Genomic DNA, 16,314 nt, shown 5'->3' with positions numbered 1-16,314 from the left:
CATCCAGGAAGTCACAAAAGACAACATCAAAGGAACTACAGGCCTCTCTTGCATTAAAAGCATGACTTTCACTGTGTGAGAAAATAACACTTAGCTAGCAAGGCTTTAGACATGTTTAGGCTGACTGATTGTTTTGTTTTTCCAGAAACCTGCCACACAGCAACACCTGACTGCTTTTCCCAGGACACTGTGCATATTTTCTGCGAATATTTTAATCACCTCAAATTCTTGCTTATGCCAAATACACATGTGTATTAAAATGTGGGAAAAAAAATTGAGCAGTTGAGATATTCGTACCCAGATACTGCAAGCCTGATTTATTCCTGTGCTTGACAATGAACTACAACTTTGCTTGGTGAGTTTGATGGATATATTTTGAACTGCACTGACTTTTAGGCTGGGCTATTTGTCCTGTTTTTACTCGAGTGCTTGGCGTGTCCCAACAGCTGCTGATAGCTGTGCTGAGGAGCAGGATTACAAAAGCAACTACAGAGCTCCACCAGCAATAACTCCTTCAGTAATGACCCGATAAACCTCACCAGTTATTATTTTAGTGCTCTAAACATTTCTAATCAATGCTGATTTACTCTTAGCAATGCTTTGAGCTGATGAAGCAGTCTGTCCATGAGGTTCTCTCAGGGATTGTGTCCTCCAGTTGCTCTTGGATAGTTTATCCAGTTCAACCACAAATCAGCTTCCAAGGCATGTTCTGGCAAAGCCGTTCACCATGTAGAAGGGTTTTAAAGCTGTAGACAAAAGAAGAAAAAATACAACATCCTACTTAATATCTAAAGCATCTACTCCAGCTAAAACCACACTATAAAATCTAGCAGAAGAGCACACACCTGAAGCACATTTTAGGTTTACAAGAATATCTCCATCAGTAATGTTATTCATTTATTCTTTCATTCATCTTCCTGGAAAAACTGGGCACCCTAGATAGAACTCAAGGTGTCTCACACACACACCCATACACATACATTGGTACACTCATTCACAGCTAGGGGCAATTTAATGTAGCCAGTCCACCTACTCATATGTTTTTGGAAGGTGACAAAAACCAGAGAGCCCAGAGTTAACCCTTGCAGGCTATGGGTGTAACATAACGCCCGTTTCTGTTTAGTGCTCCAAATACCCATATCTGTATCTGTAATCAGATTTAACCCCAAAGTGGGCATGGCCTAATCTGGAAGGGGGATTTTATTCCTTTCTTTTATATACAGCCCCCTCCAAAAGTATTGGAACAGCAAGGATAATACTATTGTTTCTGCTATACACTTAAGACATTTGGGTTTGAAGTCAAAAGATGAATATGAGATGGGAGTTTTGATTTTTCAGCTTTTATTTCCTGGTATTTGCATATAGATGTGTAGGTGACATAGAACAGAACATTTTGTATCAGTCCACCCGATTTGTAGGCGAGCAGAAATATTGGAACATGTAACTGACTGGTGTTTCTTGTTACCCAGGTGTGTCCTGTTAGATTGAGTGATTACAGAATAAACAGCTCTGAACATGTACTCTTGGCTTTAGCCTTCAGCTTCACCTGTGAAGACTGCATTTGTTGTTAAAAAGAAGGATGTGCCAACAAGAAGATCCGAGAGCTGTGTATGGGAGAAAAGCGAGCCATTTTGAAGCTGACAAAAGAGGGAAAATCAATCAGAGGAATTGCACAAACATTGGGCACAGCCAATACAACAATTTAAAATGTCTTGAAAAGAAAGGATCCACTGGTGTACTGAGAGCAGAAATATAGAGGTCATGCCACAAGATGCAAAAAAAGAGATATATTGTATGAAATACAGAAGGAATCAAAGAATATATGTATATACATACGTACAGGCCTCTCTTCTTTTAATTTTTTTGCTGTAGACTGAAGACATTTGAGATCAAAAGATGAATATGAGATGAATTTCAGATTTTATTTCCTGGTATTTATATGTAGATGTGTTAAACGACATAGAACATAGCCCGTTTTGTATCAGACCACCCAATTTGTAGGTGAGCAAAGTGGTAGCAGGGGGCTTGTGGGAAACCGACTGTACACAGAAGTTCACACAGAAGCCACTGGCAGGTTTTTGGATATCTGTGCACGCCAAATGCCGAGAACTGAGGGACATGGCGTTGAAAAAAACTCTCCCATTTGCATCGACCTATCTCTGTGAGGCTGGTTTTTCAGCACTGGTGTACCTGAAGAACAAGTATAGAGCCAGACGAACATAGTTTGCACCTTTCCCTCAGCCCTACTGAGCCACGACTGGATCACCTCATGTCCCATCAAAGCCCAACCTTCCCATTGAGCGAGTAATCCAAAACACTGGTGTCGCAAAACATTGTCATTCTTCATTTCTTTTGCACTTGCAAAAAAGATATGAACCACTGATATAAACAAACTAGTAACCTAATTTAAATTGCATCTCCTTTACAGACATCTCAATTTTCAACGATTTACAAAAGCACACAAATAATCAAAATACCAGAAATGTGAAAAATAATTAATAAATTATTGTAAATCATCCTTATTATGCGTAAATCATAGATACATCCGGCTGCTTATTTAGCTTCAGTTTGGAACTGATTTTTATTATTTTCTAATTAATCAATTAATTAACTAGAGCTAGAAAACAGGGCGTGGACTTATAAAGGTGACATAGAAAGGCATGGTAAAAATTCACAACTAGACCAAAAAAAAAAAAAAAAAAACTCAACAGGGTATAAATAGAAAAACGAATCAACGGCTGAACTGAAAACAGGTGCATACTTTAGAGAACAGAGCAATGACAGGACAGGAGGTGGAGCCAGGTCCTGGATCAAATATAGGCATAACAAAATAAAGTTGAAGCACTTTTTGTTTTTCACTGATTTTGCTGGTTCTATTTCTCAAAATGTAAACAACTGGAATAAAGTTGGTTTGACGTTCAATATTTGCGGATATGTGGAAATTAAGGGACCGTCTCTAAAGTTACATACAACATTGTTAAACACGTTTCTAACTTCAATAGCATTTGAAGGGAATGACTTACAGTCATATAACCAACTGTAAAGTGTTTATCTAGGTGTCAGCTATGATGCACACCTCTTAGATTTTTGATATTTAACAAAATAAACTATTAAATCATATGTAAATATCGCCATGTATTTCACTACAGAATGGGCCCATACACAAAATATACCATAATTTAAAGCTCAATAGCATTTGAAGGGAATGATGTACAGTCACAAAACCCACTGTAAAGTGTTCAAATAGGTGTCAGGTATGATGCACACCTTTTAGATTTTTGATATTTATTAAACGGAGTTATTAAATCACATTTAAATTTGACATGTATTTTATTACTGCATAGTCTCATACACTAAATATACCATTATTTAAAGCTCACTAGCATTTGAAGGGAATGATGTACAGTCAAACAAACAACTGGACAATGTTCATCTAGGTGTCAGGTATGACGCACACCTTTTAGATTTTTGATATTTAACAAAATAAGCTATTAAATCATATATAAATATTGCCATGTATTTCACTACAGAATGGGCCCATACACGAAATATACCATTATTTAAAGCTCAATAGCATTTGAAGGGAATTACTTACAGTCACACAACCAACTGTAAAGTGTTCAAAAATATCAAAAATCTAAGAGGTGTGCATTATAGCTGACACCTAGATGAACACTTTACAGTTGGTTATATGACTGTAAGTCATTCCCTTCAAATGCTATTGAAGTTAGAAACGTGTTTAACAATGGCGTATGTAACTTTAGAGATGGTCCCTTAATTTCCGCATTTCTGCGAATATTGAATGTCAAACCAACTTTATTCCAGTGTTTTACTCTGATTTTGCTGGTCCTATTTCTCAAAATATAAACAAACTAGTAGCCTAATTTAAACCACCAGGACCCTGCCAGCTGCTACAGATGAATGAAAGCCAAGACTGATAGCTAAGTTAGTTAGTGTCTTATGTTTCTGTTATGTTTGTAGCAAAAGATATGTTAGTTAGTTAGCTAGCTAACTAACATTAACGTATTTGCTTAGGTAACTATGCATAGATAAGTTAGTTAGCTCTGTGTGTGTGTGTGTGTGTGATTGTGTGTGTGTGTGTGTGTGTGTTTCTGTATATGTTGCCTGTCAGCTTTTCTATACAAATCCACACGATAGAAAACATCTGCTGACAGACAGAAGTTTCACTTTAGAAATGGGGTGTGTGTGTGTGTGTGTGTGTGTGTGTGTTTGCATGGTTCAGCCAATAGTGAAGAACAAATGTGCCCATAACAATATGCAGAAGTATTAGAACATGTTGAGAGTTGGGCCCTCACATAAATCATCTTCTTTTACGTCTTCTTTCTCCTTCAAATTATAAAGTATTTATATGAAAAACTAAAAGATCACAAAGGTGTTTTTTTTGTGTGTGTGATACAGTTTACATTCTCCCTGTGCCCAACCTTTGTCAAATATCCATATGTGCGCGCGCACACACACACACACACACACACACACACACACACAAACACACACCAAAAAAAAAAAAAAACGTTGTGCTCTTTTAGTTTTTCAAATAATTTTTTTTTAGTTGAAGAACAAGAAGTGTGTGTATGTATGTGTGTCTCTCTCTCTCTCTCTCTCTCTCTCTCTCTCTCTCTCTCTCTCTCTCTCTCTATATATATATATATATGGCTCTTTTCTCTGTTAACCCTAACCCCAACCCCACTTTTGTCCTGGATTTATCATGGAGTAGACACCTGACTATAAAATGAAATTCGGTCAACATCAAGAAGAACCTTGGAACCAAATCAACAGCTCAGAAGAAGAAGACAGTTCAGTCATTACTTTATTATCAGTTTTATTTGAACTTCACACATGCAATTCTGAAAAATGGACAAACACTCAGACACGAGCAATGAAACATGAACAATGACCGCATTCTTTCTTTTACAAACCTGCATGTATACACACACACACACACACACACACACACACACACACACACACACACACACAATTGCAGGAAAGGAGGGACAACAGAAGGTATGAAAGAGCTGCTGGTCATCATTGACTAACCACAAACAGTGTTATACTAACCACAGATGCACTTCCAGAGAGAGCATGACTGGAAAGGAGGGGAATTGTTGCAACATTTAGGTTTTATGGTCTGTTTAGAAGGAGTGACTGCAGTTTCACCTTTTTTCAGTCTTTTGCCTGCTCAGTCAGGTTTGACTAGTTCTGGGCTTAATCACTGCAGGAGGGGAAAGTTGGGGGGAAAGGAAAGGTGTAGATAAAGACAGCAAACAGGTCAGCAGTGAAATAGAGCGAGCAAAGTCTGTGGGAACGGTATCAAAACCATCTCTCTCTTTCTCTCTCTGCATTCTCCTCCCATAAGGATAAAGCAACAAGTGGACACACAAAGGATAAATCAGAATCAGGTAATCTGGAAATACCTTCTTAATGCCAAATACAAATCAGCCTAGGCTGGCTTTGACTGCTGAATTCTTTTCCTGCAGTGACTTGCCACTCTCCGGATTCCTTGGGATTGACAGCCTGTGGAAATTATGTCCAGTTTCATGTATTACCTGCTCCCAGCAGTAGGGGGGTACGCTTTAGCGTCCCGCTACCTGCTGAAGAATCCACACATACTGCACAAGGAAAAACAGACAGCCTTCCACTGCACTCACATCTCGCACAGAGGAGGTAAGGTCTCTCTCACATTCCCGGTCCATTTCAGTGTGTGCAAATCATTAATCCCTGTCCCTGTACACAGGCAATTATTATAAGGAACAGAGTTTGTGATTAAAGTTAATGATCTCACTTGTACACATGAAGGAAATGATTTACAGTACATTGTATTACACAAGACATTCTGGCCTGTATAAGACCTCAGGAGAACAGTCATAAAACAAACATGTGAATTTATAGAAATGACTCCCCAAAATGATTCATCTTCTCTTTTGATTTGTAAGAAGTCTGAAGGTATGGTGCTATTGTACTGTAGCTCACTGTCATTCCTATAAATGTGCACATAAATGAAACCAAACACAATGCATAAGACTTAGGGTTCATCGTTTGGATAATACTCGTCACAGGGCATTGTGGAATTTTAATAGTTTCATCAATAAAAAAATGACAATCCTTGGGGGAAAAAAGTGCAATATATAGTGAATAGGACATGTAACATCTCAGTTTTTCATGAGAAAACTTGTACGATTTTGTAAAAAAAAAAATGTTTTTACCTATGATAGCAGCACAGATTTATTTTTATGAACACAATCCAAAAACTGAAATATTGCACACATTAAGGAAAGGTGTTCACATTTCACATTTAGTCATATTTAATTACAGGAGTCATTAGAGGTTTTTAAAAATAGATATATTCCTGGATATTCCACCCATATACCTGAAACCTTGCAAGATGACTTTATGCTCATGTAGAAAATTGGATTGGATTTTCTATGAGAAACACAATAGTGGTTAAGCGCCTTCAATTTACGTGACCAACCAACGAAGCTTAAGATGGGGCAGCTGTGGATCAGGTGGTAGAGCAGGTTGTCCACTAATTGTAGGGTTGGCGGTTCGATTCCCGGCCCACGTGACTCCACATGCCAACGTGTCCTTGGGCAAGACACTGAACCCCAAATTGCTCCTGATGGCAAGTTAGCGCCTGGCATGGCAGCTCTGCTCCCATTGGTGTGTGAGTGTGTGTGTGAATGAGACAGTGTAAACAGCTTTCGATAAAAGCGCTATATAAGTGCGCATTTACCAAGATATGTACTAACAACTTCAACCTTAGTCATTGATAGTGAGCACCATTATCCTTACATTGTTTTTAAAAATTAATTAATTAATAAATTAGTGAATTTTCAAATTGAAGGTCCCCAGACCATACCGACCCAACTTTGAGAGCCGTGGCGCACAAATAATTACGTTGAACAAAGATTTATCAAAATAAATAAACAAATAAAAGATCTGATGCATGATAGCTGTTTTACAATATGTGACCATACCACTGTTTCTGGTGAAAGTCCTACTGGTATATGTTTGTTCTCTGAAGTCTCACATGGGTACATTTTGTCTGGAGTTTCACCTGCTTTTACTTTGTCCTCACCTTATATCACTTACACAGACAAACGATACTAGCATGACGGAATGCAATGGATTTGCTCTGCTCAGAGCTCAGTAATTAGCCTAGAACCAGCAGCAGAAGGAACGCAAACTTCCTTAAAACCTGTATACAGAGACATGCAATTCAATTCACTTTATTCACATTATTTGCATAGTGCTTTTAACAGTAGACATTAAGGAATTATCATACACCGATTGTTAGCTGGGTCCAGGGGGGTAGAAGCCAGAATGTAATCCATGGGAGTGTTAGAGCTGAGACTGAAAACCGCTCCCCTATGAAATATGTTTACCCTGTGATCATATGAAGAACAGGATACTGAGGCTGTGTTTGCACAATCGGGTTATGGATTTTATGACTGACTGTGCTACTCTCTTATCAGAATAAAAGAATGACTTGATATAACAGGTGTACAGTTCACTTAATTAACCCTATTGTTCCTTGTATCTACACTTATTGCTCCTTTTGCAAGTCAGTTACTGACTGTAGTGCATCTGTTGCTATGTACAATATATAACCCCCCACTCTACCAATCCAAAGGGACCACCATAAGACCACCACTGCCTAGGTGTTATCTGTTTGGTGGATTATTTTCTTAAGAACATATGGTGATACTCATATGGTATTGTGGTATGGGTGTATCAGGCCACTTTATTAGACACCTTGTATGTGTACAGTTAGAACCGAAAGCTAATTTTTCCTATGCAGAATATCTTTACTCATCCTCTAGGCCGTCATCAGTGATTTTCACCAAAGCACCACCGTTCAGTATGTTTCATTGGCTGATGGTTCCTCAACCCTATGGAGATATTGAGGTTTTTTTTTAGAAAGAAAACAACAACAACAACAAAAACATTGCTGCTGCACATGATACACCTGTACCAGCACCATACACTGACATCATCATGCCAGTGTACCTGCTGTGATGTGAAGAAACCACCATTAACCCTTTCTCACACTACACTGCATTCCATTCTGCCAGCGTAATGGAAATTGACTTATCAGACATTTTCAGTCAGTATTAACAAATGAATTGTTTTATCACCGCAAGTCTGTTATAAGATAACTCAGGACACTGTTGGGTTTCTGTGTGTAGAGTATCATGACTCTGTGTTTAGCTGCTGGTGAGCAGGGCAATGAGAAAGGGGAGACGTGTGAGCCTCCTGCTGGGCGAAATTTCACACCTCTCCACAATGACATTGTTACAGAGACAAAATGGACAGCACAACCAAAGGTTATTTGATAATAAAATAACTGTATACAACTGCCACAACAAAATTATGACATGTAAACCTACTAGGCTATGTAAAAAAGAAATACTTAAGAAATACTGCGAATTCTTAAATCCCTGAGTATTTACTTTCATCTAATACGTCAATCACTACTGTGGAGTATGACATCACAAATAAATTTAATGCTGAACACGGGCACCTCCAAAATACTCTGGTAAAAAGAGTTAATCAGTAGTGATTGGTTGATGTTCCCCTTCCATTGAGTGATATGAATGTGTAGAGAGGGACTGACACATGGAGAGTAGCACAGACCTGACAACTTGTATACTAGTACGTATACAACTTGTATACAACTAGTATGTAAGTATTTCACATTTTAACATTGCTGCTACGACAAAAGAGTCGTCTTCTTTTTATTTCCTCAGTAAAAATGGCACATGACCAATCAATATATGACTCTGGAATGATTGACCATTGCGCTCTGATATTACTCGACAACCCCTTAAATTATTGGAGTAAAATAGACAAAAAATAACACTTATTCAGCTATTCAACTAAGTGTCAATTCTAACACTTTATGAATAAATTTAACGGTAATGATAATTAGACAGAGATTAAAAAACGCTGGTTTTCTTCAACCTCGTCATAGTAGAAACCGGATTGAGCGTGTGTGTGTGTGTGTGTGTGTGTGTGTGTATATATATATATATATATATATATATATATATATATATATATATATGACAGCGTTCATGGCAGATCTGGGTTACAGTCATTAACAGTCAATACTTACGGTCATTATGAATTTACAACATTCATCATGTGGTTAATAATAGTCAGTACAATGGGCCAAAAACTGGCAAATTAGTTTATATAAACACTTTCTGAACTGTGAAAAAATGCCCAACTGACAGAATATAATCAGTACATCATTGCTCACATGAACCTATGCTGTGAATAGTCATACCGTATAAAATGATGTATTTTGGGCGTACTGAGGCTTATGAGTTTTTAAATATTTGGCATGTTCATTTTTAAAAGGCTTTTCCACCCCGTACACCCGGCATGTATCTCTGACTCAGTGCTTTGTTTCCAGGTTCTGGGGAGAGAATCGAAAGCACCATGGAGGCCTTCACACAGTGAGTGATAACTGATCTCAGATCAGGTCACATAAACTCACTTTGCCTAGCCAGTTCTTATGGCGGGACTCTATTATTTATTGTTCTTCTTACACCCCTCGTTATAATCATGCTACATCAATCACCTCCGCCTGTTATTCATTACTGATGTCTCACAAATTCCCTCTTCTCCCTCAGCGCTGTGGAGGTTGGCACTGAGATGCTCGAGCTGGACTGTCACCTTACTCGAGATGGTCACGTGATCGTATCGCATGATGAGAACCTCCTGCGGCAGACTGGGCTAGATGCCAACATCTCAGATCTAAACTTAGAGGTCAGAGGATAAGAGTTCAAATTAAAGTAACTTCTATTATTCTATTAAGTGCTTATTCTTGACTAAGCATGTACTGTATGTACAGTGCCCTCCGGTAATATTGGCACCCTTGGTAAATATGAGCCAAGAAGGCTGTGAACATTGTCTTTATTGTTTAAGCTTTTGTTCAAAACATTCACAAAAATACCGTGCTCTCATGGATATCAAACTATTTCAAACAAAACACAGGTGTATCCAAAAAATATCTTTGTTACATATAGGTGTGCAACAATTATTGGCACCTCTATGAATTCATATGAGAAAAATATATTTGATATATATATAGATATATATATAATTTATTTATTTTTATTGTTTAGTACACCTGGGTGACTAGTAACAGGAAATTGTTCAACCATGTCTTCCTGTTTCACAGGGGTATAAATATGAGGCAACACATAGTCCAAATTCCCTTAGTCATTCATAACAGTGGGTAAGACCAAGGAATTTAGCTGTGATGTGCGGCAAAAGGTTGTTGAGTTTCACAAAATGGGAAGTGGCTATAAGAAAATAGCACAAGCATTGAAAATGCCCATTTCCACCATCAGGGCAATAATTAAGAAGTTCCAATCAGCTGGAAATGTTATGAATCAACCTGGAATTGGACGTGTATCTATATTGTCTCATCACACTGTGAAGAGGATGGGTCGAGTGGCCAAAAAATCTCCAAGGATCACAGCTGGAGAATTGCAGAAGTTAGATGCGTCTTGGGGTCAGAAAGTCTCCAAAACTACAATCTGAAGTCACGTACATCACCACAAGTTGTTTGGAAGGGTTTCAAGAAAAAAGCCTCTACTGTCATCCAAAAACAAACTCGAGCGTCTTCAGTTTGCCAGACACTACTGGAACTTCAAATGGGATCGGGTTCTATGGTCAGATGAAACCAAAATAGAGCTTTTTCTCAATAAACACCAGAGGTGGTTTTGGTGCACACAGAGAGGTAGCCATATGGGAAAGTACCTCATGCCCACGGTTAAATATGGTGGTGGCTCTTTAATGTTTTGGGACTGTTTTTCTGCCAGAGGACCTGGACATTTTGTTAGGATACATGGTATCATGGACTCTGACTGCCTCTGCCAGAAAGCTTCAAATGGGCCGTGGTTGGATCTTCCAGCAGGACAATGATCCAAAACATTCATCAAAATCAACACAAAAATGGTTTACTGACCACAAAATCAAGGTCCTGCCATGGCCATCCCAGTCCCCTGACCTGAAACCCATAGAAAACCTGTGGGGTGAACTGAAGAGGAGAGTCCACCAGCGTGGACCTTGGAATTTGAAGGATTTGGAGAGATTCTGTATGGAGGAACGATCTCAGATCCCTTGTATTCTCCAACCTCATCAGGCATTATAGGAGAAGACTCAGAGCTGTTCTCTTGGCAAAGGGAGGTAGCACAAATTATCTGACTAAAAGGGTGCCAATAATTGTTGCACACGTATATTTAACAAAGTTGTTTTTGGATAAAAATGTGTTGTGTTTGCAGTTATTTGATATTCATGAGAGCAGAGTATTTTTGTTATTTTTTTTAACAAAAAGATCAAAAGGTTCAACAATAAAGACAATTTTTCACAACCTTCTTTGCTCATATTTACCAAAGGTGCCAGTATTAATGAAGGGCACTGTACACGCTGACTATGTTATGCTTCCTTTGTTCATAAAGAGGACATATAAAGCGCTTTGCATAAGTTTTCACCCCCTTTGAACTTTTCCTTTTTTTGTAGTGTTACAGCTTAATTTGGATTTTATAACCAATAATACTGAATAGAATTGAAATGGGGAAGATATTTTTGTTTTTAAAATTGATTTCTCATTTACAAATTTTTTATTTTACTCAAATTTAGAATGAGTAAAATATGCATTTGTCTGAATGTGAGAAAAGTAAACGTGGAGTCATCATATACTTACGTACAGTAAATATTGCATACTTATTTTCATGTTTCTGTAAAATGAGTATTTATTTGCAAAGAATACATTTAACTAGAATACCTTTTTTATGTAATTAAATCATTTTTTTAAGCACTCAATAAAATAAGTGAATACTTGAATGAGGTTAAAATAATTATATACAGTATGTTATTATAAACTAGAACTTGTCATTGTTGCCGTGCAACAACAAATTCACACTTGCATTTTATGTTATTCTCATTTTCAAAACAATATACCCAATTTTGTTCAGCTGTAGTTTTAAAAAAATTATTTCAACTTATTAATTTATTTACTTTTGTACTTTTGGTTATCATTAATTAAAAATAGCTCTTAGCTTAACTCTTCAGTGCTAGTTCTCAGGATATTTTTCCCCAAACAGTCAATCAAACCACAAATAATCTCATAGACATATAAGACTTACAAATAATAATAGTAATGCACACTAGTAATAATACTAACAATAATAATAATAATAATAATAATAATAATACATAAAAACTAAGTAAAATCTATGTAACCTCGAGGAATACAGATCATCATTCACCTCAAAAGGGTACAGCATAACAAAAGAAAGCGCAGCTAGACAGATATTTCTTTCTGTTTCTGTGATGAGAAAGATCGAAGAGGCAGATTATCGCCAATAGAATACTGTGTGTATATATAATAAATACAATAAAATAACAAATATTTTCATGATGGCTAATTTCATTTCTAATTTTTGTTGTTCAGGAGCTACCACTATATAAGGAACAACTTGAGGTTACATTTTACACAGGTGGGTATCCAAACACACACGCACACACACACACACACACACACACACACACACACACACAATCACAAAATCAGTATGTATTATATATTTATAAGTCATTTCTAACATACACTGCAGGTCACTACAGCACTGGCTCAGACAGAAAGTTTGTCCTGTTAGAAGACGTCTTCTGCAAGTTTCCTAGGATGCCTGTGAACGTCGAGGTGAAAGAGCACAACAGGGAGCTGATTGAAAAGGTAAGAGCTCATTCTACAACTGGATTGCAGTTTGTCTTAAGGGGCTCATTCCAACTTGAACATAGATGTTCCGCCCAAGGTATCTGGTTTGCTATGTATGAAACCCCCATTTTACACCTTCTATTGTGCAGTTGTATGCCACACAACATCTCACTCTGTCTCATGTTCTCTTGCTCTTCTTGGTTTTTTTTCTCTCAGGTATCTGCTCTTGTGAAGAAGTATAACCGAGAGGACATCACAGTTTGGGCATCTGTGGAGTCGTCTATCATGAAGGAATGTCGTAAAGTGGTGTGTGTCTGTGTCTGTGTGTGTGTGTGTGTGTGTGTGTGAGTGCGTTACTACATAACACTGTGGTGCCCCACACTCTGTAAATACAGTAGGAGGATAACACAAATGATGTGGACCAACAACATCCACCCAATCAGGACAAGGGGGAATCTCCACCCGAATATCATTAACATTCAATTCAGAAAATGCCTTTTGCAAAAGTAATTAAATATTCGAGCCTAGGTGGCGTGTTTTGGAGGCGCGGAAATGTGAAAAGACAAGTGTTTAAAACTGCTCGCTTCAGCAAACTGACCACCAAAATCACTGACAATCACATTACATTGAGTATTGAGACATTGGTTAGAAGATTTCTGAAGATTTTTACTTTTTTTTTCTTCGTTCCCTGTTTTTCTGACTGTCTCACCCTTGTCCTCTGTTGTGCTCTCCCTGTCTGTGTTGTGCTAGAATTCCACTATGCCTTACATGTTCACGGAAATGCGTGGCCTACAGCTGCTCCTGCTTTACTACACAGGCCTTCTGCCCTTCGTCGCATTGGGAGAAAGCTTCCTGCAGTACTACCTGCCCCAAGTCATCAACACGTATGTGTGTTTTATTTCTCAAGTTCGTTTTTCTACTCTTATTAACTCATTAGTTATTCATAGTGTTCATATACACTGATCAGCCATAACATTAAAACCACTCATGGGTAACGTGAATAACATTGATTATCTCGGTATAATGGCACCTGTCAAGTGGTAGGATATATCAGGCAGTAAGTGGACAGTTCGTTCTGAAAGAAAGCAAGCTGGCGGAGGTAGTGTGATGCTCTGGGAAATGTTCTGCTGGGAAACCTTGGGTCCTGGCATTCATGTGGGCGTTGCTTTGACGCATACCACCTACCTAAACATTGTTGCAGACCAAGTACACGTCTTCATGGCAACAATATTCCCTTATGGCAGTGGCCTCTTTCAGCAGGATAATGCACCCTGCCACACTGCAAAAATTGTTCAGGAATGGTTTGAGGAACATGACAAAGAGTTCCCCAGATCTCAATCTGGACAAAAGGATCTGCTGCTAACGTCTTGATAGCAGATATCACAGCACACCTTCAGAGGTCTTGTAGAGTCCATGCCTTGATCAGTCAGACCTGGCTTGTTCTGGCTGATCAGTGTATATATAAAGTGTTTATTGTGTATTTTTAAATGTATACGTGGTGTCTCTAGACCAGGGGTTCCCAAACTTTTCCAGGGCAAGGCCCCCCAAATGGCATTAACATTTGACCGAGGCCCCGCTTTTGTAGGATATCTTTAAAACACATTAAAAATACAGACTTCTGAATATATCCCCCCTTTTTTTTTATTAATAATTACATCTTACATCTTTACATTACATTACATTAGGAATTGATTGTGTGTGTGTGTGTGTGTGTGTGTGTGGTTGTCTGAGAGTGAGAAAGAGAAAACACACTAGTGGGAGGGATGGGCTTGGTGGCTCCGACCAAAACTGTTGAGGCCCCCCGGGCGCCCCCTGGCGGCCCCCGAGGGTGCCGCGGCCCCCAGTTTGAAAACCACTGCTCTAGACTGTACAATATCTCTTGTCATGTCATGCATTACAGTATTTGTACAATGCACTAGGCTTTAATCATTTATCAATTTGAATTTTCCTTTAGGACTTACATCCCTGAGCCTGGCATTCTGAGGAACAGATTTGTCATCTCACTAATTCAAAAGTATGTAAAAATGAAACCGTTTTGCACTTTCGAAACAGTGCAAACTACAAAAGTAGAAGATTAAACGCTATAACAAAAAACAGCATCAGACTCTTTTGTATTCGTGCAAGATTTGTACTACTGAATAATTGTTTGTTTCATTTGTGGTACAGGCTGACCTTGAGGAAAAGCTTGTTTCAGCATCTCAAAGACCGAGGAATTCAGGTAGAAATTCACCAATTTCATTCTGTGTCTTCAATTACAGATGAAATCTAATTTGGAGAACAGTCTACAGTTTACACATGCCAGAGTTATATTTCAGCATTTTTTTTTCTCTGTCTTTTACTCTTTCTTTCTTTTTGTGTTGTTCAGATCCATCTGTTTGTTTGTAATGAAGAACGGGACATTGAGGCTGCTTTTGCAGCGGGAGCAACGGGAGTCATGACTGATTATCCTACTCTCTTATCAGACTACATTAGGAGGCACAGACAGGCCACGTGAAGGACGAGTTGAATGTTACACTGCATAATAATAATAATAATAATAATAATAATAATAATAATAATAATATAGTAATACACAGCAGGGAAGATTATTTTAAATGATTGTAAACATTTGTTAAAATTGATAATGAGTAATATATCATTTTAGAACGAGAATATTGTTTTGAATGGCCTACTGACCTCCCTGTTTCTGGATTTTACTCTTTTTTTTGGTTTTGCTCCAGATTACAGATTTCATCATCTCTGTGAGAACATCAGGTTCTGAGGAATATATAATAGTGTCCAAAGCAATAAAACAAATCATATGACTACTTGTTCTCAAAAATAGTTTGTCATTCCTGGATTTTGCAATTCTCTCAGAAATACATAGTGTAGATCTTATTTAGTTCTGTTCTGTGTCGTGTCATGTGATTGGTATGTTGTTTTATGTAGCACCATGGTCCTGGAGGAACGTTGTTTCGTTTCACTGTGTACTGTACCAGCTGTATATGGTTGAAATGACAACAAAGCCACTTGAACTTCAACCTGGACTTGATCTTGAACTTCAAATCAGTGTCACATTTCGAAACAGAGACGACATTTCTAATCAACTCAGCATACTGTTGTGCAGAGAGGCACTCAATTACAGCAACAAACAGCAACAAAACAATGTTTTCAACTGTAGATTATTTTTTATAATTTTCTTTAATGAAAATGATTTCATATTTTCACATGACATTATATCTGATACATTTGATGTCATAATGTTTAACTGTATGATCACTGTCAAATAAATCGATTTATACCACAACGCTGTTCAATTCTTGAATCTGGAGCTGTTCAGTAATTTTCTATAACAGCAGCTCTAACTGTAGCTCTGGCTGGAATTCTAAAAACAAGTTTACATTAACACACTCTGTCTAATATGTTATTCTATAATAATGATTGTTATTGTTGATATTATTGATGATGTTATTCTATAGTAATGATTCATTCACAGATAATTGTGTAGCAGATGATCTACATAATTTACGCTGAATAATATACGGAATAAGAAAATGTATAACTGTTCATATGGTGACGTT

General features: G+C 37.8%; 1 protein-coding gene across 1 annotated transcript; it reads left to right on the top strand.

Moving 5' to 3' along the window:
• Positions 1-5,018: 5,018 nt before the first annotated feature.
• Positions 5,019-16,052, top strand: gdpd3a (glycerophosphodiester phosphodiesterase domain containing 3a). Its single transcript, XM_053615902.1, has 11 exons — positions 5,019-5,420; positions 5,499-5,685; positions 9,440-9,482; positions 9,660-9,795; positions 12,491-12,536; positions 12,654-12,772; positions 12,971-13,060; positions 13,505-13,638; positions 14,709-14,768; positions 14,921-14,972; positions 15,120-16,052. The coding sequence occupies exons 2-11, from the start codon at positions 5,547-5,549 to the stop codon at positions 15,246-15,248; spliced, it is 948 nt and encodes a 315-aa protein (XP_053471877.1). The 5' UTR covers positions 5,019-5,420; positions 5,499-5,546; the 3' UTR covers positions 15,249-16,052.
• Positions 16,053-16,314: the final 262 nt, after the last annotated feature.

Source organism: Ictalurus furcatus, chromosome 2 (assembly GCF_023375685.1).
Source record: "Ictalurus furcatus strain D&B chromosome 2, Billie_1.0, whole genome shotgun sequence".
NCBI classification, from domain to species: Eukaryota; Metazoa; Chordata; class Actinopteri; order Siluriformes; family Ictaluridae; genus Ictalurus; species Ictalurus furcatus.
The sequence above is the reverse complement of the archived record's forward strand: the minus strand, read 5'-3'. Positions and strand labels throughout refer to the sequence as shown.